Source organism: Ictidomys tridecemlineatus, chromosome 14 (genome assembly GCF_052094955.1).
Source record: "Ictidomys tridecemlineatus isolate mIctTri1 chromosome 14, mIctTri1.hap1, whole genome shotgun sequence".
NCBI lineage: Eukaryota > Metazoa > Chordata > Mammalia > Rodentia > Sciuridae > Ictidomys > Ictidomys tridecemlineatus.
The window spans coordinates 62,488,809-62,513,921 of record NC_135490.1 but is presented as its reverse complement, the minus strand read 5'-3'; the positions used below and the strand labels follow the sequence as shown (position 1 = coordinate 62,513,921).

The following is a 25,113-nucleotide window of genomic DNA, read 5'->3' as shown; positions in this document are numbered from 1 at the left end:
TCAGTGGTTAAGCATCCTTGGGTTCAATCCCTGGGGAAAAAGAGATCTTATAGTCTGCTTTAGTAGGGGTTCATGAGCTTGGGCTCCAAGGAAGCAGAAAGGAGAGAGAAGGTATATAAATTTGAGAGGCTGCTGATAACAAATTTAGGTTTTTTCCCTTGGGAACTATCCTTGGGAATAAACATTTATTCTTTCACAGTGCTGGAGACTGGCAGGGCACGGTCCTTCTGAAAGCTCTAAGTGGAAACCTTCCTTGCCTCTCTAGCTTCTGGTAGTTGCCAGCCACCCTTGGTATTATTTGGCTTGTAGATATGTCACTGGAACTTCTGCCTCTGTCTTCACATGACCTTCTTCACGTATCTGTGTCCAAATTTCTTTTATAAGGACATCAGTCATTGGGTCAGAGCCCAATCTAATGCCATATGACCTCATTTTAAAAAAATATGTTTTTTAGTTGTAGTTGGACACAATATCTTTATGTTATTTGTTTCTTTTTATGATGCTGAGGATTGAACCCAGAGCCTTGCACGTGCCAGGCGAGCACTCTATTGCTGAGCCACAACCCCAGCCCCAAGTTTAACCTCATTTTAATTTGATTACATCTGCAAAGATCCCTTTTCCAAATAAGGAGACAGTCATAAGTTTTAGGGTTAAGATTTCAACATGTTTTTCAGGAGGACACAATTCAATCACCAACAGAGAATGTGATAGGGAAGGGGGATCCCTGTTTTTCCTGGCCTTTCTATCCTCATCCTATACCTGATGCTTCAAACCCATATTTTGAAGCCTTTGTTTTTTTTAATTGATGTGTTATAATTATACATAATAATAGTGGGATTCATTATGCCATATTCACACATGCATGTGACAAAATTTGATCAATCTCATTCCCTGTCCCTTCCCTTTCCTTCCTCACTCCCTCCCCTGATCTGTTTGCTCTACTCTGCTGACTTCCCTTCTATTATTTTTATTTTGATTAGTGCATTTAATATATTAATTTATATAATGAATTATATTATGTATAGAAATTATATACCACATGTGTAGATAAATATATTTATTGTTCATTGTGATATATTCATACATAGAGAGCATAATTTGGTACATTTCATTCCTCAGTCATTCCCCATCTCTTCCTTTCTCCCTCCCTCTTGATCTCCTTCCTCTGCCCAGTTGGTCTTCTGAAGCTCGATCCTATCATCATCTAGAAGGGTAGTGGGGGTGCCATCCATGCCTAGATTTAATTTCTGGGCCTTTTTGCCCACCTCCTGGGTTCTGCTTTGAGAAGTCACTGATGGAAGTCAGACCTTTAATATTAGAGCATCCTGTGAGCAGATGCTGCTATCCTTTCTCCATTCCTCCCTTCTTCCTTTAGTAATGGTAACCCTAAGCTTTATCAGGAAACATGGCCTTGAAGCTAAGAATGCTTTGCAGCCTCACTTGTAGAGAGCTGTGGCTAGGTGACCAAGTTCTAGCCAATGGAAGTATGCGATTTCCAAACCTGCGATTAAAGGGAAAGGGTATGTCCTCCATGACCTTTGCTCACCTTACCTCTGGCTGGAAGGCAGGTGTGATGGTGAGATGGTCGTGAGATGGCAACCATGTGTTGCAGATGACAGAAGAACTAGATGGAAGGAGCCTGGGTGTCCAGGAGTGTGGAGCCCCTATTTTAGTTCCTGCACTGCTTGTGTGTAAGATCCTTAAAGAAAACTTGTTCAGGTCCCAGTTGTTTTAGCCTTATTTATTTATATTCAGTAGCTGACCCAAACAGATGCATCAGTGAGGGAATGGTAAAGTAGGCTATTCCTTCTTCTGAGAGGTACATGGACATCCCCCCAGGTTCTGTGATGAGTGTACCTTGTGTTAGTCTAACCATAAAACTGCCTGTGCTAGGACCTCTTAGGGCATCTCTGATCTATGGGAACTGGCATCTTTGTAGAGTGTAAGTTCTTGTTGGACCTAATGCCACCAAGTCTGTCTCCTTGGCGCTGATCCCTACGGGGATAATTATCAGTGAGTTTATCAGTTTCCCAAGGCTGCCAAAACAGATCACCTTAATCTTGCTGGATTAAAATGACAGAAATGAATTCCCCCATAGCTCTGGAGGCCAGCAGTCAGGAATCAAGATGTGGGCAGGGCTGGGTCCTTCTGAAGACTCTGAGGGAGAATCTCTCCCGTGCCTCTCTCCTTGCTTCTGGGGACTTGAGCACTCCTTGGCAGTCCTGGCTTATAGACATATCACTCCACATCCCTATGTTCTTGTGTCTTCTCCTTTCTGTCTTTTATAAAGATACATGTTAGTAGACTTGGGACCCATCCTAATTCAGGATGATCTCATCTCAAAACTCTTCCCTTAACTACATTTACAAAGACCATTCTTTTTTTCTTTTTTTTTAATTGTTGACGGACCTTTATTTTATTCATTTATTTGTATGTGGTGCTGAGAATCGAACCCAGTGCCTCACACAGGCCAGGCAAGTGCTCTACCACTGAGCCACAACTCCAGCCCAACCATTCTTTAATATAAGGTCACATTCTGAGATTTTAGGTAGGCCTATCTATTTGGGGTGGCACCATCTAACTTACTCCCGTGAGACGTCTGTGAGCCCTTTAAGTGAGATTTTTGATCTCAAAAAATGATCATCCACTGCGATCACTTTTCAAGGAAGGACTGTTCTCTCCAGAAGCTCTTGGACTCTATGGCAGGCAGAAACCTGCCTGAGATGAATCCCAATGGCCCATGATCTATATACTCCTTTCCCACTGAATGTGGGTGGACCTATAAATTACTTCTAGCTCATAGAATATAATGAATGTTCCAAGAATCTTCTCCTGCAGTTATGTTGTTATATGGCATAAAGAAGGGATTTTTAAGATGTAATTAAGGTCCCTAGTCAATTGACTTAGTAAAGAGAGAGATGATTCTGGTTGAGCCTAATCAGGCCAGCCATTTAAAAGACAGCTGAGAGGTCAAAGACTGAAGAAGTCAGAGACAGACTCTTGCTGGCTTCCAGGAAGATAGCTACCATGAGTTGTACAAAGTTAGGGATAGGTTCTGCCAGAAGCCACAGGAGCTTAGAAAAAGATCTTGAGCCTTGGGTGAGACCATAGCCTTACCCAACATCTTGACTGCATTCTGTCGAGACCCTGGAGCAGAAGATCCAGCTAACCCACACCTGGGCTCCTGACACAAGGAAACCGCAAGGTTAATAAATTTGTGTTCTTCTGAGCTGCCACATGTGTGGTGCTTTATTACACACAATAGAAAATAAATACAGACTCACTGCACAATTCCGCTGGAGGCTGCTCTTTCCAGCACTTCTTCTCTGGCAATGTTTTTAAAGATTTCCCATCAGAACCCCAAACACAACAGGACTGTAAGCTCAGGAAGGTCCCCCTGCTGTGATCTAATGTTCCCTAGCCATCCTTTGCTTCTGAGAGAATGACCAGCCATCCCATAATTCCTTAGCCCTCACATACATCTTAAGAAATTTAGGAGCTAGAGGTCCAAAACCCCAAAGGGAGGAAGGATGGGTCACTTCTTCCCAGAGAAGAAAGAACTGGGCTTGGGACAGCTTTGCACCTGCTCAGTGCTGATCTCTGGTTTCTCATTGTGGGATCACGTGAGCAAGCCCTTCCTCCTAGGGCCTCCCCAGGGATCAAGTCTGAATCTAATAGATGTTAGAACTCTCTCCCAGACCTGCTGGGAGAATGAGGGAAGTACAGGAAGCTGCTTTTCCGTAGGAGAAATTCCTACCTTTGGGGGGAGGGGAAACACACGGGGCTGTGGGTGAACTTCACTGCTCTAGCACCCTAGAGACTCAGAGCTTGGGGCTGTAGGTGTGGCTCAGTGGTAGAGCCCATGCCTAGCAGGCGTGAGGCCCTGGGTTCTGTCCCCAGCAGCACAAAAACAAACACATTCACAAACAAACAACAAACAAAACCAAAACCCTCAGCATTTACCCCTAAGCCACTCTTACGAACCATCTCCTTGGTTAGTCATAGGGCAGGATTGCTCGCTATCTGGTATTGACTTTGGAAGTCTCTTGTTAAAGCTTCTGATCTTACACCAGAACCATTTTTAAAGCCTTGCCCATGCTTCTCTCTAACATTTTTGCAAATTGCTATAATGAAAAAATCATGTTTCTTAAAAAGAAGACTAAGGAGGCAGAAAAGTTGCACAAAATGAGTGGACTTTTGGATACATAAGATATTGTTTAAATTTTAAAAAAGATATTGTTTAAATTAAGATATTTTTCAAAACCACCTCTGCCTGCCTGCATCTCTCCCAAAAGGCTTGGGATGGTGCCTGGTATTTTTATGGAGGACATCTGTCAATTCTACTCCTCAGCCAGTGCCTTAGCCCAGGCCTTCCTCAGTTCTTAACCCAGTTAACCAAATAGGCTCCTCTTCAATCTCCATGAGCTCCCAGAAGGAATTTCTAAAACATAAGTCCAATCATGTTATTCTCATTCTTAAAATAACATGGACAGAGCCTACCTTCCTGACTTGATTTCTTACCATCCCCACCCCCATATACCTCTGTTTCAATCATACTTAAATCCACCAAGGAAATTGTCAAGTTTTTATTTTTCCTACATTGTGCTCCTGTCATCTTTACATATAACAGATTGTACCCTCTGCTCATCCATCCATCCCAGGAATGAATGAATGAATGAATGAATAAATAAATAAATAAATATTTATATATTTTTTATGTTAGGGATTGAACCCAAGGCCTTATGCATGTGAGGCAGGCACTCTACCAATGGAGCTATATCCCCAGCTCCAGCAGTAAATTTTTATTGAGTAAAGAGACACACATATTAAATATGCTACAAGGTTCAATTCTAAGATAATTTGCTGAAGTCTTAAATGTAGGATGTAATTATTTGAATATGGTTTGAATATGTTTCTAAGGGTTCACATAGTGGAAACTTGGTCTCCAGTGTGGGGGAAATGGAACCTTTAAGAAGTGGATCCTAGTGGGAGGTGTTTAAGCAAATGGGGGTACTGCTCTTAGAAGAGATTAACATCATTCTCATGGAACCCTGAGTTAGTTTTCAGAGAGCTCAGTTGTTACTGACCCCTCCCTGTGTTCTGGCTTGTGTCTTGCAATGTGACCTCTTCTCATATGCACTCCTGACATTGTGATGTCATTCCTATAAGGTCTTCACCAGAGCCAAGTTTATTCCGGAGCTGAGCCCTTGAACCTCCATAACTGTGAACTAAATAAACCTTTTGTTCTTTATCAAGTTAACCAGCCTCAGGTATTTCATTTAGTTGTGGAAAACTAATACATAGGGTATAAGAGAAAAAGAGAGATGTTAAGGGTAAGCGTAAGATTTTCAGCCTCAGCATTTGGCAGAATGAATTTGCCATTTACAAAATGGGGAAAATGTAATAAGAGCAGGCTCAGCGTGGGGATATGAAGCTATGAGTTAGTTTTTGGACACAGTATATTTGGAGAATCTATTAGTTATTTATTGGAATATCAAATGAGCACTGGATTTTTCAGTTTATAGGTCAGGCGAGAAGTTGGGACTGGATATATAAATTTGAGATATAGGTATATATGAATATACGTATTTTGAAAATGCCAGATGGGAGTTATTGTGGTTTTATCTAAGCATGCACATGTGCACACACACATGTGCACACACACACACACACACACAAAGTGCACATGAACTCTCTATTCATTTTCTTCACTGCACAGTCTGAAGTCAGGATTGGTGACTGACAGCCAGCTGGGCTGCTCTTCCCATGATGCTTTGTGGTTCTTGGAGGAAACATTGTGAGCAATCTCAGTACAGTAAGGTTTGCTGCACATCAGCAGCACTTCCAGCTCTTGCCATTGCAGATCAGGAACTTCCAGAAGCCACTTGGTGGCATGAGCTTTGCTTTCTTGTTTGCCCCATAACCAAGGCTGGACATCAAGATCTGGTCCTTGAATCTTCTCAGTGTTTTCAGTACCTCTGGGTTTGTGCCAGTAACACATCTTTGGTCCTCTTTTTTTTTTTTTTTTTTTTTTAAGAGAGAGACAGAGAGAGAGAGAGAGAGAGAGAGAGAGAGAGAGAGAGAGAGAGAGAGAGAGAGAAACAGAGAGAGAATTTTTTAATATTTATTTTTTAGTTATCGGCAGACACATCTTTGTTTGTATGTGGTGCTGAGGATCGAACCCGGGCCGCACGCATGCTACCGCTTGAGCCACATCCTCAGCCTCTTTGGTCCTCTTTTGGATGGTTTTGGGCTTCACATGAGGTCTGAGGGCAGCCAAGATGCCGAATAGGAGATGTCTGCCACCTCTCTAGGCAGCGCTAGAAGAAGACAAGAGATAGGTATTTAAGTTCATGAATGTAGATTACTTGCATGGTGAGTATAGATAGAGAAGAATTCAAAAGCCTGGGCTCTGGGGCATTTCTATATTTAGAGGTCATTTAGAGGATATTTAGAGGCAATGGTGCACCTCTTTTCCCAGGCACTTGGGAGGCTGAGGCAAGGAGCATCACTTGAGCCCAGGAGTTCAGGGTCAGTAGTGAAAGAAGAGCCAAGAGAGCAGGGTCCCAGAAGTCCTGGGAAGAAGATGTTTTAAGGAGGAAGCAGCCAGTGATGTCACATACTGTTGAAACATTGAATAACAAGAGGACGGAGAACATACCATTGAATCTGGCAGTGAAGGTCTGTCCTTGGTGACCTTGATGAGACCAGGCCCAAGGATGTGATGATGATGACATGCTGATCAGATTGGACCCAGCAGAATTCCCAGTGGAGAAGAGGTGACAGAACAGGAAGCATTCTTTCAAGAGCTATTGCTTTGAAGAGGGGCATAGAAGCACAGTGAGACTGATCATCTGGTGTCATCTTGGTTAATCAGGGAACTTTGGTTCCCAGCATCTTTTTTGAGACTCTGGGGTAAAGTTGGACAAAAGGGGAATGCACACAAGCTTTGGGAGGCAGAAGTGAAGGAGGATCCCTTAATACAGGGAGGACTTCAGGAGAGATATAGAAGCAGAAGTAGTTTGGGGGCTCCAGCTTGTCTTCAGCTCTGTTTGTGTCCAGCTCTGCTTGCAGACTGTTGGTTTTGCCAATCCTCAGAGGACCTCACAAGACACTTGACTGCAAACCCACAGGGGCAATAGCTGATCTGAAGCCCCATCTTCCCTTAGACCTCTCCATACATTCTGCCTCATGGGAACCATTTCTGCAGCTAGATGTGTTGGCTGGGCCTAATTCTTCTTCCTACATCTTCTACCTTCACTTCCCTAGCTCCTCCCCCAGCTATGTAAGGTCTAATTCCTAGAATATCCATCTTTTTCCTTGTTGAACCCTGATTGACAGGTACATGAGGTATCTGGAAGGAAAGTATGAGATCAAAGGAAAGATGTTTGTTTTTAAGGTGGGACTTTTACTGCCTGTTTATATGCTCAAGAGAACTCTCTAGAAGAGGGGAATTTTATTCTACAATAATGCATTTTTTCCCACATGCAACTCAAAACTCACTCTCTCATCCCAAAAGGAAACAACCCAAGCCACATTTAATATTTAGTTTAGAGCTCAGGATCTTTGGGTGAGATGTATTTTTCTGTATCTGAAAGTGGGTACTTATGACATTGGAACTTATGGACTAAAAGTAATGTAAATGTAAACACTCTTAAATATACTCAGTGTACAGTGCCAGGAAGAAAACTGCTCTAAAGCCCCCATTTAGAAAAATGGGAAGAGAAGCAACATAGTCTTCTTTACTTCAAAGCACATACTACCCCTACAGTTGTGGACACAAGGTATAATTACTTTTTAATTCTTGTTTTATGTTAGTCTGCTTTCTGTTACTGTAACAAACACTCAAGACAGATAAAAGGTTTATTTTGTTTTCCAGTTTTAGGTTTCAGTGCATGACCAATTAGCCCCATTGCTTTGGGCCTGGTGGTGGCGTATCATGGCAGGAGTTCAAGGAGGACCAAAACTGCTGAGTTCATGGTCAGGAAGAGAAAGAGAAAGAGGACGAGGCAAGGGTCCCACAATCTGCTTCAAGGGCACACTTTCCGGGACCTGAAGATCTCCTACTAAGTCCCAAGTCTTTAAGATTCCACGGACTCCCAAGAGTTGGGGACTAAGCTGGGGACCAAGCCTCCAATACATGGATGTCTGGGGGACACTTATTCAAATATAGCATGTTCCTAGCAATGAAATGAGCTCTTTGGATAAGCTAGCAAGGATACCTTTCTTGAGTCCGTTCCCTGCTGGCAGCCATTATCCTTTGTTCCCCTTGGCTAAGCCTGAGAGGGACTGGAGAGATTACCTAAGGGGCTATTTCTCTTAAGCAGTCATCTTCAGTGAGTATCTGTGAGCTGGACATTTTCTGGGGAAAAATATAATAACCTAGTTTGTTTGAACATCAGCTGTATTTCAGGGGAACTCCCAAGTATCCTGTACTATAAACTCTATCGTCAAAACTTACATTTGGACCTCAGTTTTTCAGTTTCTGTCTCTTTGTAACAGCTTGAGGGACATGCTTATTTCCATAAGCCTCACAAGTAAAACACAATGTTTGTTATTTCTATTAGATACACGCACACATGCACGCACACACACATACACACACATTCATGGATGCACACACACACACATATTTCAAAAGGTTTATACCCAAAAGACTTAAAATCAGCATACTACAGGGACACAGCCACATCAATGCTTATAGTAACTATATAGTTACTATATAGTTTTATAGCTAAACTATAGAACCAACCTAGGTATCCTTTGACAGATGGAAGGATAAAAAAAAGTGGTATATATACATAATGCAATATTTCTCAGCCTTAAAGAAGAATAAAATTATGGCATTTGCTGGTAAATGGATAGAGCTGGAGAATATCATGCTAAGAGAAATAAGCCAATCCCCCCAAAACCAAAAGCCGAATATTTTCTCTGATATGTGGATGCTAATTCACAATAAGGGAGGGGGCTAGGGAAGAATGGAATTACTTTGGATTAGGTAGAGGGAAGTGAAGGGAGGGGAGGAGAATAGGGGTAGGAAGGATAGTAGAATGACTCTCACATTCTATATGACTACACAACTGGTAGAACCAAAAGAACGAGAAGTTATACTCCATTTATGTATGATGTGTCAAAATACATTCTATTGTCAGTATAACTAATTAGAATAAAAAAATGGAAAAAAAATAATAAAAGATCTTGTGAAGATGTCAACTATTTAAAAAAAAAAGGTTAAAAATAAGCATCCTTTAGAGAAACATGCATTCCCATGTTTGTAGCAGCACAATTCACAATAGCCAAGTTATGGAGCCAGACGAGGGGTCTGTGAACAGATGAATAGATAAATAAAATGTGGTCTATATACACAATGGAGGCTTTATTAAGTTATGAAGAAAGATGAAATTATGACATTTGCTGGAAAATGGATGGAACAGGAGAAATGTCAAGGGAAATAAGCCAGACTCGGTAACACTAGTGTCATATGTTTTCTCTTATATGTGGAAGCTAGAGAGGAAAAAGCAAAAAAAAAAAAAAAAAAAAAGATCAAATTAAGTCTTAGATGTGTATGCATGCATACATATGTATACTCTGAGGTGCAGAGATTTTAAGCAACTTGCCCAAGGCCACAGAGGAACTAGGGCAGAGGACTGAGGTGGAAATCCAGGTCTGCCTGGCATCAAACGCCCTCCTCTGTCTTTGACCCTTCTCTGTCCTTAGGCTCCACTTAATGAGTTCTGGTGTCTGAGTACTGTTCAGAGGCAGGGAAGAATGGAGGGAACGGTTTTCAGGGGTCCCTGAGGGCCACAGGCAGGTGCTGGCTGCTGGTAGGTAACAGTTTTGCTTATGGGGGCTTCAGGAGACTGTCCCATTTGGCACCTTTGTGGATCATGTACTTGTTATCGTGGTGGCCAGTGCCTGTGGCAGTGGGGAAATACTGAGCCCACGTGACATTCTGAGAAGCAGATGTCAACTTAGGGGAATAGGACTGGGTGACCACGACAGCATGATTCCCAAGGTCCCACAAGAAACCATGAGGAACTCCCGGAGACAACTGGAGGAGGCAAAGAGGGGCCAGTGATTCTGCGCTATGTAGACAAAGGCAATTTATTCTAGATAATATAACCTTATTTGTGCTCTGGTTTGGTCAGAGATGGAAATCTGGGGCCACAATTATTGGCTACCCAGCCAACAGGCAGAACCTCTGACACAAACTAACTCCCCTCCCCTCCCACGTCCCTCACTCCCATTCACTGCTTCTACCCTCTGGGCTCTCCGTGAGAGAGGGTAAGCCCAAGGAAAACCTCCTCTGCTTCCCACGGCTGCTTATGGAGTTTGGAAGTTCAAGGCCAGAAAACAAAAGAGTAGCTGGGGGTGTGACTCAGTGGTAGAGCACGTGCTTAGGTGTTCAGAGGGAACTGAATTTAATTCCCAGCACCAAAAAGAAAAAAAAAAAAAGTAGTGTCTTTTAATTTTAGAACAGATCATGCAGTGAACATTTGCTGACAGTCTTTCCCCAGATCCCTCCTCCCTTTTCTCATTCTAAGAGAACCTGGAATATTCTTCAGGGGCATCTTTTTTAGCCATGCCGTATGGGAGGGCTAGACACCACCCATGGCTCTAGGTGATGGTGTGTGTGGGCTGGGGAGTGAACCCAGGGCCTTATAGGGGAGGCAAGCACTCTACCAACTGAGCCACATTCCCAGCCCTAGGCAATTGTTTTAAACTGACCAGAGTATCTCATCTCATTCATGGGTTAAGATCAAGAAATTGGCCCTGGACTCCACTGAAGCCAAGGAGAAAGGACCAAGAAGGATGTGGGCTTCGGGGACCCAAGAGAAGCCACTCTCTCTTCTATGTAGAAAGGATATAATGTCTGAAAGGCTGCAGCCATTTAAAAATGTATAAGCACGATTGGAGGTTTTTGCTTTTTTTTTTTTTTTTCCTGTACTGGGGAGTGAACTCAGGGGTGCTTTAAAATTGAGCTACCTCCCCAGCCCATTGTATTTTTTGAGACAGGGTCACACTAAGTTGCTGAGACCGGCCTCAAACTTGGGATCCTCCTGCCTTGCCTCCTAAGTTGCTGGGATTACAGGTGTGCTCTCCACACCTGGCTATAAGCATGATTTTTGAATGGGAAATCTATTCACATGGTCTAGGATTAAAAAGAAAAAAAAAGCAGCTCTTTCCACCAGATATCCAATGCCCTGGACAATCCCGGAGACAACTGGAGGAGGCTACGAGAGGCCGGTGATTCTGCGCTATGTAGACAAAGGCAATTTATTCTAGATAATATGACCTTATTTGTGCTCTGGTTTGGTCAGAGATGGAATTACAGAGGCAATTACACTTAGATGGCTCTTATGTATCCTCCTGGAGAATCTATAGGCACACAATCTTATCCATGCAAATAGACCTTTTCTTTTCCTCCAAATGTCCCTCGCATTGCTATGTATTCAGTATTTCCCATGTTTTCTGCTTCAGATATCTTAGAGATCTTCCCCCATCTGTACATCTGGGGCTGCCTACAACAGCTGCATAGAATTCCGTCATGTTGCTCTTCATGAGTCATTTAAACATTCCTTCAGTAACTGGTGTTTAGTTTTTCATTGGCATTGCAAAGAAAGCTATAATGTAGATCCTGAAAATCTGTCTCATTTTGTGCGTATTGCATTGTTTTTTCTGTCTGCTGGCCTCTGCTGTCTACCTGTACTGATGGGCCATCAGTCAAGCTGTGAAGTGTAGAAGTCTTGGCTGTAGATTACTGAGACAAACATGGACTTAACTGAGTTGCAAATTACACTGTTTCTAGTCATGGGACTCTGTTAAAATAACTGTGGAAGAAAACAGCACACTCTTCCTATTGCTTTTAAAAGATTAGGCCCTTTGCAAAATGAAAGTAGAAAGTTTAAAACTTTATCCCTCTGGACTGAGGGTGTAGCTCAGTGGTAGAGTGCTTGCCTAGCATGTGTGAGGCACTGGGTTCGATCCTCAGCACCATATATAAATAAATAAAGATCTATTAACAACTGATACAATATTTTTAAAAAAATTATCACTTGACTTGTGCTGCTATGTGATCTGGGAAGCCCTACCTGGTTCATGGGTCTCCAACCTTGTCCTATTTTCTAAACAGCTGACTTGGTATTTTGGATTGGATGACTTGGGGGCTAGAGAGAAGGCAGTGCGTTAGAGAAAAGTGCCTGGGAATTCCATGTCCTTCCCTGCCCCTTCCCTCTGCCAACTCTCCCAGGGGATTCTCCTCAAGTGCCATGGAATGTTCCCGTGGCCCTTGAGTGTTGCCCTGGTGGAGGCTGGGAGTTGTGAGGTTCTGTTGCTTGGCAACCAGCTGTCCATAGTCTCTGTATTGGAGCTGCCAGGGTCTGGGAAGAGTGAGGACTGTCTGGCCCAGGCCTTGGGGAAGAGCAGGGGTTCAGGCTCAGAGCCTGGGCTTCCCTTTCATTTTAGTTATGCCCACCCTTTCAGTGTTCATGGACGTGCCTATGATGCACAAGCTGGAAGGCACCTTGTTAAAGACCTACAAACAAGACGATTACCCTGACAAGATGTTCCTGGCCTACAAAGGTAGATGCTGGTAGTTTTAGAGTTGGAGACTTAATATAGATACAGCAGGATTTCACTGCTACAGAGGATGGAGGATGGCCCAAGCCTTTGCAGGTGGAAAGGTCTTTACTTTTTAACAGAATTGCCCAGTGGGGAAAAGGGCAGAGAAGGTCCCAAGTCATTCCATGCCCTCTGCTCTTCTCTGGGACCTTCTAGGAAATAGTCAGGGCCTCTTGTACAGTTCTATACTTTGGACTCTCTTCAACTGCTACCTTCTCTTCCTCCTCCTCATGCTCTTCTTTCCTTCTCCTCTTCTTTCTTTCTTATTCCCCAAATTGACCCTTCTGATATGCAATCAGCCCTTGGAACTGTGAAAGTCAAGGTTGCCTTGGTTTAGTGTTGTGTATCCATAACTTGAACCGAGTATACAATTTTAATCTCTAAAATGTCATAGTTTTGGTTGTCTTTTTTTTTTTTAAAGAGGAGGACAAAATTTAGACACATCTGCTAACAGCACATTGTTTATATGAAGAAAAAATAAAGGTGATGGTGGGGAATATCTTTTCATAGGCAACTTTCCAAAGCCCCAAGAAACCCAGAACAGACTTACTGTTTGTGGGTTGTCTGCAAAGCCCACACTTGTAGGCTCCAAGACTGGACATCAGAGCTCCCTCTGTCGCTTCCTTCACAGTCTGCATGACCAATGAAGGCCAACCCTGGGTTTCTCTGGTGGTAAACAAGACCCGACTGCAGATTGCACAGGATCCCTCTCTGAACTATGAGTACTTGCCTATGATTGGCATGAAATCATTCATTCAGGCCTCCTTGGAACTCCTCTTCGGAAAGTACAGCCAAGCCATTGTGGAGAACAGGGTGAGAGCCAGAGAGTAGACATCTGTGTCTGCAGAACCTTAAACCATCAAGGAACTTTGCAGGGCCCCCCCCCCAACATTGACAAAAGCAGCACGTGAGACTCAGAAAGTCCACAATTTTGCCCTTTAAGGGTCAGCCTGGATCTGAACCCCAATCCAGTGCTATTTGCACTCACTCACTCTGCTGGTTCGAAAACTCGAAATTCAAGAAAGACCTGAACTGGGGACCGGGGTTGTTGCTCGTGGTACAGCACATGCTTAATATGCACAGCCAGCCCTGGCTTCCATCCTTAGCACTGCAAAAAAAAAAAAAAAAAAAAAGTTTGAGTTCCAGGTTACTATTACTTCTTTAAAGTAATTCTAACTGAGTTCCAGTTACTATTACTTCTTTAAAGTGTTACTTCTGCTTATTTTTTACTGACAGGTCGGAGGTGTGCACACTGTTGGTGATAGTGGTGCCTTCCAGCTTGGGGCCCAGTTCCTCAAGACCTGGCTTAGGGATGCTCAAGTCGTTTGCATGATTTCAACTCAAAAAGGTGAGTGTTGGGTCTGGGACTGTGGATCAGTGGCAGAGCGCTTGCCTCACACATGTGAGGCATGGGTTCGATCCTCAGCACCACATAAAAACAAACAAATAAATAAAGGCATGCTATCTATCTACAACTATAATAATAATAATAATAATAATAATGATGATGATGATGATGTGAGTGTTGTACAAGATGAGGGCAACTGAAGATCCCCATTGCCTGTTCCTAATTCCCACCCCATCTGTAATCTTTCACTCTTGTCCTTATTCTCTATCATGAGAAACATGGTGCACAAGCCAGGCAACTCTCTTTCTGTTATTGTTCCTCTATCAGCCAGTGACTCAGCCCCGTTCTCCAGTGTCTCTGCCTCTATCTGTCCATTCCCATGTACCACAGCTGATGGAGGGCTTCATTCCTACAGAACCATATGGAATCGTCTTCCAGGACATGGGCTTTACAGTCTACGAATACTGCATCTGGGATCCCAAGCACCTGTGCATGGACTCCAACATATTCTTTGATGTGGTGGAGGTAGACGGATCCCCACTCAGAAACTTCTGCCCAGACCTGACTTTTAGTCTTATTTGCCTCTCCTCCTCCCCAAGTTGTTCACAGCCTTCACTAGGCTTGGATTTACCTGGCCTTGTGGTAGGAACCAACATGGACGAGCATTTCTCCTCCAAATGCCCTGGTGCCACTATCCTTTGGTAGAAGACCTACCTGATGAGACTGTCTCTACTTGCAGCAGATGCCACATGACTGTATCCTGGTGATTGGGAACATCACTGACTGCAAGTGGACACAAAGTCAGTTGACCAAGTTGATGCTCACCATTAAGGTAAACTCAGCGTCCTGCCTGAACTCCCTCCTTCTTGCCATCTGCTGTCTCCTCCATCAGGTCCCATGCTTTGCGGGTTCTCCTTTCTCCTACAGAACAAACGGATATTCCCATTTTTTGACATTCCCAGTCAAGGTTTATCCACCGGTGACCTGGAGGAAGATGCCGAAATCTTACAGTACTTTGTGTCTCAAGGTTTTGAGTTCTTCTGCAGCCAGTCTCTGTCCAAGAATTTTGGCATTTACGGTATGGTATGGGCAGAAGGAGAAGGGGTAGTCTGAGGTGGAATTGGTGCCACGTCCGTGACAGGAGCAGTATGTTTGACGACACTTACCCTCTGGAAGGAGTGCAGGACTCCAGGGAGAGAGAGCCATGGCGGCCGAAAGGATAAGGAATGAACTGGAAGTTGGGCTCTGATATGATACTGGCTTCCCAAACCAACTCTGGTCCAATCATTTCACTTGGTCAAGCCTCTGTTTCCTAAGACGAGAGGGTAGGACTAGCGATGGATCGTTCAAGTTCTTTTTCCTCCTTGAAGGAGGACATGTGGGTGCTTTTTCTAGAAGAGAATGTAGCAGCTTCCTGGGTACAGATACCACCGACTATTCTGCATGAAGACCTCATAGTTCAATCCTCTCTTCTGTAAGGCTGGGGGAGGGGTGTAGGTGAGGGTCTAGGTCACGCAGGAGGAGACTGAGGGTGAGCTGTCTTCCCCAAATTGCAGATGAAGGACTGGGGATGCTGGTCGTGGCAACACTCAACAACCAGCACTTGCTGTGTGTCCTCTCCCAGCTGATGAACTACACCCAGGCACTGTGGCTCAACCCTCCTGCCAGGGGTGCTCGCATAATCACCTCCATCCTCTGTAACCCCGCCCTTCAGGGAGAATGGTAAAGGCAGGAGGATTGGGGTAGGGAAGGTGGGAAGAGCCCTTGGATACCGAGACTTGGTTCATAGTATTCAGCTGGCTGGTTCTCTCTCTGCCATGTAGCCTGTTTATCTCATCATACATTCATCAATTCATTTGCCAAATTTTACAGAGGGACTACTGTATATGTATACCTGTAGCTATGCCAAGGGTTTGCCCTACCTTGGGAGAGGTGGAAAATAGAACATTCCTTTTGGAAATAGGCCCATGGGTTACTTGAACATTTTTTGATTGCAGGAAGAAATCTGAAAGCATCAGGAGATTGTTATCCTGGCAAAATCTGCCTGGGAGCCTGTTCAACATATTTAGATTATTGTGGGATCTGTATCACTCAGCTTTCCGTTACTGTAATAAAATGCCTTAGATAATCAACTTAAAAAGAGGAAAGGTTAATTTTGGCTTATAGTTTTGGAGGATTCAGTTTGTGTTTCTGTGGCTTAGGCCTGTGGTAAGGTAGTACAATGTGATGAGGAATGTGTGTGGAGCAAGCTGCTTATTTCATGATGGCTGGAAAAAAAAGAAGGGAGAAGAAAGGGAGTAGGGTCCCAATATTGCCTCAAAGGGCACACCCCCAATAACCTAACTGCCTCCCAGGAGGCCCTGCCTCCTGAAGGCTCCACCGACTCCCAGTAGCATCACAGGCGAGAGACCAAGGCACACGGGCCTTTAGGGGACATTTAAGACCCAGACTACAGCAGGATCAAATCTTCCTCCCATTTAAGCCACCCCAGAGCCCAGACTCCCCTGGTGTCCCTAGGGCACTCTGCTGGGGCTTTGAGCAGTGGGAGGAGTGGAAAGGCAGTAGGGAGGTTCAAAGCAGGGGAGGGGGCTGGGTGGCAGAGCACTTGCCTAGCATGTGTGAGTTACTGGCTTCGATTCTCAGCACCACATAGAAATAAAGTCCATCAGCAACAAACAAACAAGCAAACAAAAAGCAGGGGAGACCTCGTACTCTCATTTTTTGTTATCCTTTCTTGGCAGGAAGCAGAGTCTCAAAGAGGTTGTAGAGAACATCATGTTGATCAAGGAGAAGGTGAAGGAGAAGCTCCGGCTCCTGGGTACCCCTGGCTCCTGGGATCACATCACTGAACAGACTGGGACCCACGGTTATCTTGGACTCAGCCGTAAGTGTCTAGAGCAGGTGCCTCTCCTCTTTCTGATTTTGGGACTGTATTTGAGCCTTAAAGTTCACTGACTAGGTAACCAGTCCACAGCACTGATCCAGATTTGCCTGATCCCTCTGGAGAGTGGGGCTGCTTTGCCAGGCATTGCCGCACACACCTGTCATCCCAGCAGCTTGGGAGGCTGAGGCAGGAGGATCGCCAAATTCAAAGCCAGCCTTAGCAACTTAGTGAGGCCCTGTTCCCAAAATTTAAAAATACAAATAAAGAAGGGCTAGGGAGGTGTCTCAGTGATGAAGTGACTCTAGGTTCAATCTCTGGTACTAAAAAAAAGGGGGGCTGCTTTAAAGATCCTCTTGGAACCTCAGAAATGCCAACAGTTTCTATCCCAAGTAATCCTGCCTGGGAAATTAAAAGTGGCCAACTCCAGGATGTGAAGTCCTGTGATTGTCACAGACCAACAGGTGGAATACCTGATCAAGAAGAAGCATATCTACATGCCCAAGAGTACTAGGATTAACTTCACCTGTATCAATGCCAGCAACATTGACTACATCACCCAGAGCATCAATGAGGCGATCCTCTTCACAAAGAACTCCGAGAAACATCTTCAGGATGTAAATAACCACTGATTGGAATAAAAGCTGTAGTCTTTGCAAAAGTCCTGTGCTAATGACTCATTGCTACATTTCATTATATTCATCTATTTATGAAGCAACGGATTGCTTTGGTAAATGGCGGGGTGGGGGCAGGGAGAGCCAGAGAAAAGGATGTCTACCTTCATTGGTCATATATTTATTGAGCAGCTATTGTGTTAAGGCCTCGAGCTGGTAATGCAAAAGGTACAATTCAGTCCTTTGTCTCCAGAAGCTTATAGTCTAGTTGGGAGATAAGCCTTAGTCAGATGAAACAGTTAAGTGATATTTCAAGGCTGGATGTGGTAAAAGTCACACTAGATTCTCCAGTCAGAAGATATGTCAGAAATATCTCAGTGTGGACTGAAATAACTAGGAAAATTTTAAAAAATATATATTTTTTTAGCTGTAGATGGACACAATATCTTTCTCTTCATTTTTTTTATGTGTTGCTGAGGATCGAATCCAGGGTCTCATGTGTCCAAGACAAGTGCTCTACCATTGAGCTACAACCATAGCCCTTAGGGAATTGTGTGTGTGTGTGTGTGTGTGTGTGTGTGTGTTACTGGGAATTGAACCCAGTGTTGCTTTTCCAATGAACGACATCCTGGGTCCATTTATTTATTTAGACTAAATAAGTTGCTCAGTTGCTGAGGCTGGCTTTGAACTTGCAATCCTCCTCCCTCCGCTTCCCCGCATCCAGTCATTGGGATGACAAGCCTGCATTGGTACACCTGGCTTAGAGAAAACCTAATGCGGAGGAAGGACTTGATTTGGATATTGATGGGTGGCTAGGATTGGGATGATAGGTGGAAAGGAGCTAAAGGCATATCCTAGGTTTGAGAGCAACCTGAGAAAATGTCACTGGCACAATAACAAAAAATATTTACAGGGTATCTACTAATAGCCGGAACCCTCAAAAACCCAGGACAAAAATGTATAAGACACAATTCTGCTTTATGGTGCCTTCTACTCTAACTGGGGAGACAAAATTTATGTGTCTGGAAAGAAAAGTGTGTATGTGTGTGTGTGTGTGTTTTCTCTCTATTGTTCTACTCTCTGCTACTGCTCTCAATTTTGACAGCAGATTGTGTGGGGTCTCCTGCACAATAGTTCAGTTCTCTGGTGGACACAAACTGCATATTCTATGATTCAACAGTTTCTCACATGATCTACCTGGAGGTAGTGTCAAATCCCAAAGGAAGTTAAGGATTTAGTCCCATGAGACTGGCCCCACTTCAGATGCCAGTTGCAAGCCCAGATTGTCACCTGGGCTTCTAGCAGAACTGTTATAAACTGGAGGTTCCCATAAACCCCTCCTTGGGTTTAATAATTTGCTAGAATGACTTTCAGAACTTAGGAAGACAGTTTGTTAGATGTATCAGTTTATTATAAAAGGATGTGACTCAGGGACAGGCAGATGGAAGAGACACACAGGGCAACTATGAGGAAAGAGACCTGGGATATCCATACCCTCTTCAACGATGACCCCTCCCCATTCCTCCATGCATTCAACAGCCTGAAAGTTCTCCCAATCCCTCAAAGTAGGGTTTTTAAGCAGGAATGATTGACTAGATCAGTATGCATGATTGATTAGATCAGTATGCATGATTGATCAGATCAGTATGCATGATTGATTAGATCAGTGTCGTCAGTGATAAACTCAACCTCCAGTGTCTCTTCTTTCCTGGGAGGTTGGGGCTGGGGCTAAAATTCTGAACCCTCTAATCACATGATTGGTTCCCCGGGCAACTAGCCCTTCATCCCCAGAGGCTTCTAAAAGTCACCTCATTGACATAAGCTAAAGGGGTTTGCTGTGAACAAAATGATGCTTCCTTCACCTTTACACCTCTTAACACTCAGGGAATTTCAAGGGTTTTAGGGCTCTGTGCCAGGAACTGGGTGGAGATAAAATATATGTATTTTTAAAATTATAAATCACAACATCACAATGATAAAAATGTAGGCAACAACAACAACAAAAAAAGGTGACGTCCTAAATGCCAATGAGTGTTTCAGTAAAGGATTTAGCTGGGAGGAACTGATTGCCCAAACCCTGAATGTTCCAAGGGTCTTCAGTGTGGCCCTTGACCTGCTTCTCTTGCTGATTCTGCCTGGTAAGAGTGTCTTGATAAGCCTGAGGCCCCAGGATGTGCTCCCAGTGTGACCTCTGGGGAGTAATGGAGACTGAAGAGCAGAGGTCAGCTTATGTGAGCACTACATGCCTATGTGATTGATGTCCCCAATAAAAGCTCTGAACACCGAGGCCTGCTGAGTTTCTCTGGTTGGCAGCATGTCATTTATAGTGCCATACCTAGTTGCTGAAAGAGTTAAGTAATGTTTGTGTGACTGCACTAGAGGACCACGGCCACTCCCACCTGCCTGCTCCAGGACTCCATGTTGTGGGCCTTTTTCCTTAGCTAATTTCAGTCTGTCACTGAGATCCACTGTTACCACAGGTATGGCAGTTTTCTGGGTTCCATGAGCCCTTCTAAGGAATCATTACACTTGCAGGTGGCCCCGGAGGCCTTGACACACACATTAAATTAGGTGCAGAGCTGGGTCTAGCACAAGGGTTCAGGCAATTTTATTTTCAGGTCCCTTGCCTTCCTTGAAGATCACGCTTAAGGGGAGCGCAGACAAGCCACAGACTTTGTGGGGTTGGATTTGAGGTCCCAGAACCTGTCTGTTAAACTTATTGAGCTCCTGCCTGGAAATTAAATAGTCCCATTCCAACAGACTGTAATTCTTACAGAGGAAGCAGAAATTCCGTCGAGAGAAGGACTGCCATCAAGTTCATGGTCTAAGGTAGCCCTCTCCCCTAGCTTTCTATGTTTCCAAATAGATTGATTTTTAGTCCCTCTGTTTGTCCACAAATGCATGGTCCCCTTCAGGACTTCTGAAGCTTTCTTTGTCCCCAGGTCCTAAGAGCTTCCTGTCCCAATGTCAGGATAACTCCTGAGGACCCTTTAGTACCTATGGGTGGCGTGATTTAACTGTTCTCAAAAGTGGCTTTGCTCAGCTCTGGTTTCTTTCCAATCTCTGGGGCCAGAGAAAATAACAGACTCTTAGGGTTATGTCGATCAGAAAGTTTAGGTCCACTAAACTTTAAAACTTTCTATGGTAAGCATTTTCAAACACAGTAGGAAGAATTATATAAGGAATCTCCTTGTACTCATCACCTGGTTTCTGCGGTTAAATCATAGACAATATTGAGTTTCCTCTATATAGTCATGCATACCTCCAGGATATTTTGAAGCAAATCATCGAATATTTTCATCCATAAATATTTTAGTATGATTGTCTAAAGACAAGGACTCCCCTTTATAAAATAACTACAATAGCATTATCATGTACCCTCCAATACACATTACTTAATGTCACATATATGCAATATTACATTGCATATTATTTATATATATATACATAATATATAAGCATATATATAACATCTGTATTTCCCTGATTTTCCTAAAATTATTCTTTTTAACAATACTTTTTATACTAAACCGATTGTAATTGTTTATTATGGTGACTTTAATTTTTTAATTGTAGATGGACACTATACCTTTATTTTATTTATTTATTTTTATGTGGTGCTGAGGATAGAACCTAATACCTCACATGTGCCAGGCAAGGGCTCTACCACTGAACTACAACCCAGCCCCCCCCCCAAAAAAAAAATTTCTCGAAAATTCTTTGACATTCCTCTCATCAAAAGGTAAAGTTTTGGGGTTGGAGGTGTAGCTCAGTGGTAAATACATGCAGAGCATGCACAAAGCCCCGGATTCATTCTTTGGCAACCCCTCACCCCAGGAAATAAATAAATAAGATAAAGTTTAATTCTTCTTGCCTTAGGGAAATTTCTAACAAATGGAGTATAGCAGAGGTGATGCTGTGTGACTTTTGCAGCCAAGTTTTACAAGGTGGTACAGCTTCCACTGGTCCTCTATGTCTTCCCTCCTCTCCCCTTCCCTCCCTTCCCTCCCTTCCTTCTTGCTTTGTGAGCAAGCCAAGCAACCTTATGGGGTGGCCCTATGTGAGTGTTCTGGCCCCAGCTCCAGAGAAGGTCCTAGTTCACAGCCAGGATCAGCTGCTAGACATGTGATGATTCTAGCCTCCAGCCTTCCAGCCTGAGTGGAGCAGAGATAAATTGTCCCTACCCAAATGACAGATTCACGAGCAAATTAAATGTTGCCATTTTAAGGCACTAAATTTGGGGAGTATTTGTTATACAAGTATAGACAGCTAGGGCAAATTCTTTTGTCTTTCATATCTCCTTTAAAAAATAGTTTCTTCCTCCATCTTTTTTTCCTTTGCAATTTCTTAAAATTGAATTGGCTTGCTATAGTTCAGATTTTGAATGTCCCACAAAGACCCCAGACAGCTTGATTTTTTTTTTTAATGGTCTTAGGATGGTCACATGATAAATAGTGTTGCTTCTTTCTCCTGGAAGCACATGAAACTTGTTGTCTTATTAAGATGTTAGCAGTTATTGTTGATCATTGCCTGGCTCAATTATTCATTAGTGTTGCAGAATAGCAATATTTTACTTTCATGGTGCTGGGGCTCAAACTCAGAGCCGTGCACAAACTAGGCAAGTGCTCTACTGCCAAACTCTATCCCATCCCAGAAAAGTGATGTTTTAATTCTAACATTCTTTCTTTATTGATTAGCTGGAATAGATTTATAAGTAGAAACTTGCCCTCACTGTGATTTATTTTATGTGATATACATTTTATGTAAGAAAGGCAGAATTAGCAGAATTAGAGCTCAATTCTTTCATTACTTTTTTTTTTTTCCAGGGGGAACCACTGAGCCACATCCCAGCCCTTTCTTATGTTTTATTTAGAGACAAGGTTTCATTAAGTTGCTTAGGGACTTACTAAGTTGCTGAGGCTGGCTTTGAACTCATGATCCTCCTGCCTCAGCCTCCCAAGCTGCTGGGATTTCAGGCGTGGGCCTCAGAGCCTGTCCCATTACCTGTTTTTAAACGAAGGGGTTAGGGGCTAAGGCTGTAGTTGAGTGATAAATGCTTGCTTAGCATTTTACTTTCTTTCCTGATTATGTAAAGAACGTTCCAAAGTTAAAAATGTCTAGTTGCTTTTACTGTACCTTCCAAGGTAATCCTTCCCTTCCTCCTTTTAAAAAAAGTTTTATGATTTTATCTTTCCATTTTGTTTAAAATCTAATCAATATACATATGTATGTATAAGTATTCATAACCCCTTTAAAACAGTAGACTTTGGAGCACAAAAATAGTATTCCATTGATTAATATTAAATTTGAATGGTTCAGCCTCAAGAAGATCTGTGCTTACCCTATCCACATCCTGTTTTCTTTCCAGAGTCTAACTTCTTAGTATGACTCCCTTTCATTCATGGATAATTAATGTGACTCTTAAACTGGATGTGTATCTTTGAGCAGATAATTTCATTTTTCTGAACTTACTTAGTAAATGATAAAAATTTTTCAACATCTTTTTCTAATTAAGAACTTTATTATGTACCAAACTTTCTTCAATTAATGCATATTTTCCCCACACATTTTAAAAAATTTTGGGGAGGTATGGGGGTTGAACTCAGGGGCACTCGACCACTGACCACCTCCCCAGCCCTATTTTATTTTTTATTTTATTTGCAGACAGGGTCTCACTGAGGTGCTTTGTCCCCACACAGTTTTTATTGGTGCATTACAGTTGTACCTAATGTTGGAATTTGTTGCTACATATTTTACATGCACCCAAGTCATTTTTTATCCTTAAAGTATCATGTCCCATTGAATCATAACACTATCTAAACATTCTCTTGGCTCTTATATTCTGTGCAACTCTATCCAGCATCTGCCAGAGGAACCTGTGGCAAATGACAACCTTTGGGCCTTAGGAAGCCTTTGCTTTGAGATATTTCTATGTCATTCCAGTCATCACTCACAGTAGATTCCAAGTTTCTTTTGTATTTTGTATGAGACGCTGTGTTAGCTGATAAGCACACAAGGAGGTGTAGGACATTATTAGTCAAGCTGTTGAAATGTCAAAATTCGGCCAATAATTTTCTGCTATTATAGCTCCTAAGTAAATTTTTTTTAAAAAGTTGGTTTACAATATACACAACACAAAGAAAAAGAATTCCTTAAAGGAAAAATTGGCTAAGGATACAAACCAGCAATTTACTAAAAAAGAAACATGAGTAGTTGAAAAAATTATTATTCATTATTTATTAAATAAAGCAAACTAAAAAAAATCATTAAGAGGGTGGAGAAATAGACAAGAAAAATAAAATAGTCAATGTCCCTAGCATCCAAGAACAAGAAATAAAAGGGGATTGTATCAGTCAGCTTTTCCTTACTGTAACAAAATACCTGAGACAAATAAAAAAGAGGAAAAGTTTATTCTGGCTTATGGTTCAGAGGTTTCAGTCCATGACCAATTGGCCCCATTGCAAGACTGCACATCATGGTGGCAGTTTATTGTGGAGCAAGCTATTCATCTCATGGTAGCCAGGGTGTAAAAAAGAGAGGAAGAAGCTAGAGTTCCATTGTCCCCCTGAGAGAATACTCCCAAAGACAATGATCCCTGAGTAGGCTGCACTAGACAAGCACTCTAACACTGAGCTCCATTCCCAGTTATAGGCCCCACCTCTTAGAGGTATTACCATCTCACAGTAGTGCCATGCCGGGCATCTAGTCTTTAACACATGGATCTTTGGGGGGACATTCTAGATCCAAACTATAGCAGAGAGTCTGTGTCACTGGAGGGCAATAGAAAAATCAGGAACTAAGACACATTATTCCGCCTCTTGTGGGAAATGATCCAAATGAGGTGGCCCACACCTGTAGTCCCAGTCACTTGGAAGGCTGAGGCAGGAGAATCTGCCTGAGTCCAGGAGTTCAAGATCAGCTTGAGCAACATGGTGAGATCCTGTCTCCAAAATAAACAGATGAAGGTAGCAAAGAGTATGAACCGAGTGTCCAGATTATTATCCACTTGTGTTGAACAAGGTTCTGTGGTCTCTACCATAAAATTCAACTGCTTGTATGAAGACTCAGAGCAGATGGGTGTAATTAGGACTGAGGTTCCATAGGAAAATGTATGACACAGGAGAGGAGCAAAAGAGATACAGGGCCCACAGGCAGCAAGCAGTGTTCTACTCATGGTATCGTAACGGGGTGTGAAGGAAAGTTAAGATAGAGGAACAGAAGTGACATCAGTGAAAACGGTGGGTTAAGGACCTCTGGAAATCTTCTCCTCCACAAAAGCGGGGAGAATCTGGCAAGTTGTCAGCAACAACTTTTCCAGAACTCTGGATATTATCAAAGGCTCGCAGCAACCCAGAGAGTGTTTATTCAAGAAAAATAGCTGAACAATGAGCTTTGTAGTGCTCTAACTTACCTAATTCCCGTCCTCCTCTCTCCGGTTATGGCCTAGCTTTAAAAAGCAACAGCAAACAAACATGGTTAAAAACCAGTTTCTGATAGAGGGTTGAATGAGGTTGGAGCTCCTTCGAAGCCTCATTCCCAGAGAATTGTCAATATTTGACCCGTCTGGTGGTTCCTTGGAAGACACCACTTTTAAGTCTGACTGATAAGAGCTAACACAACACGAACGCCTTGTCTCCAGGGCGTTTGTC

At 43.0% G+C, this 25,113-nt stretch overlaps 1 protein-coding gene and 1 long non-coding RNA gene across 7 annotated transcripts in view; one reads left to right on the top strand and one right to left on the bottom strand.

The window, feature by feature from the left end:
• Positions 1-5,462: 5,462 nt before the first annotated feature.
• LOC120884095 (uncharacterized) overlaps positions 5,463-25,113 on the bottom strand; it is a 62,112-nt gene continuing 42,461 nt past the window's right edge. For 2 of the 6 annotated variants that reach the window (XR_013430432.1, XR_013430430.1), the window contains exons 2-4: positions 14,795-14,890; positions 6,662-13,729; positions 6,090-6,320 (exon numbers count right to left, since the gene is read on the bottom strand). This is a non-coding gene — a long non-coding RNA (uncharacterized LOC120884095). Of the gene's footprint in view, positions 6,012-6,089; positions 6,321-6,661; positions 13,730-14,794; positions 14,891-15,135; positions 15,282-25,113 lie in introns of those variants that run through there. The other 4 variants (XR_013430431.1, XR_013430433.1, XR_005726311.2 and 1 more) reach the window with 4 other exon arrangements.
• Positions 12,468-17,514, top strand: Got1l1 (glutamic-oxaloacetic transaminase 1 like 1). Its single transcript, XM_005338406.5, has 9 exons — positions 12,468-12,582; positions 13,253-13,434; positions 13,858-13,969; positions 14,385-14,494; positions 14,709-14,801; positions 14,897-15,047; positions 15,526-15,691; positions 16,711-16,853; positions 17,307-17,514. The coding sequence occupies exons 1-9, from the start codon at positions 12,468-12,470 to the stop codon at positions 17,480-17,482; spliced, it is 1,248 nt and encodes a 415-aa protein (XP_005338463.4). The 3' UTR covers positions 17,483-17,514.

Excerpts from the sequence above, each read along its gene's own strand:
- Got1l1 (XM_005338406.5), top strand. The coding sequence starts at position 12,468 with ATGCCCACCCTTTCAGTGTTCATGGACGTGCCTATGATGCACAAGCTG. Across the intron at positions 14,802-14,896 it reads AGTTGATGCTCACCATTAAG|AACAAACGGATATTCCCATT; the intron begins GTAAACTCAGCG and ends TTTCTCCTACAG. Across the intron at positions 15,692-16,710 it reads CCCGCCCTTCAGGGAGAATG|GAAGCAGAGTCTCAAAGAGG; the intron begins GTAAAGGCAGGA and ends CTTTCTTGGCAG.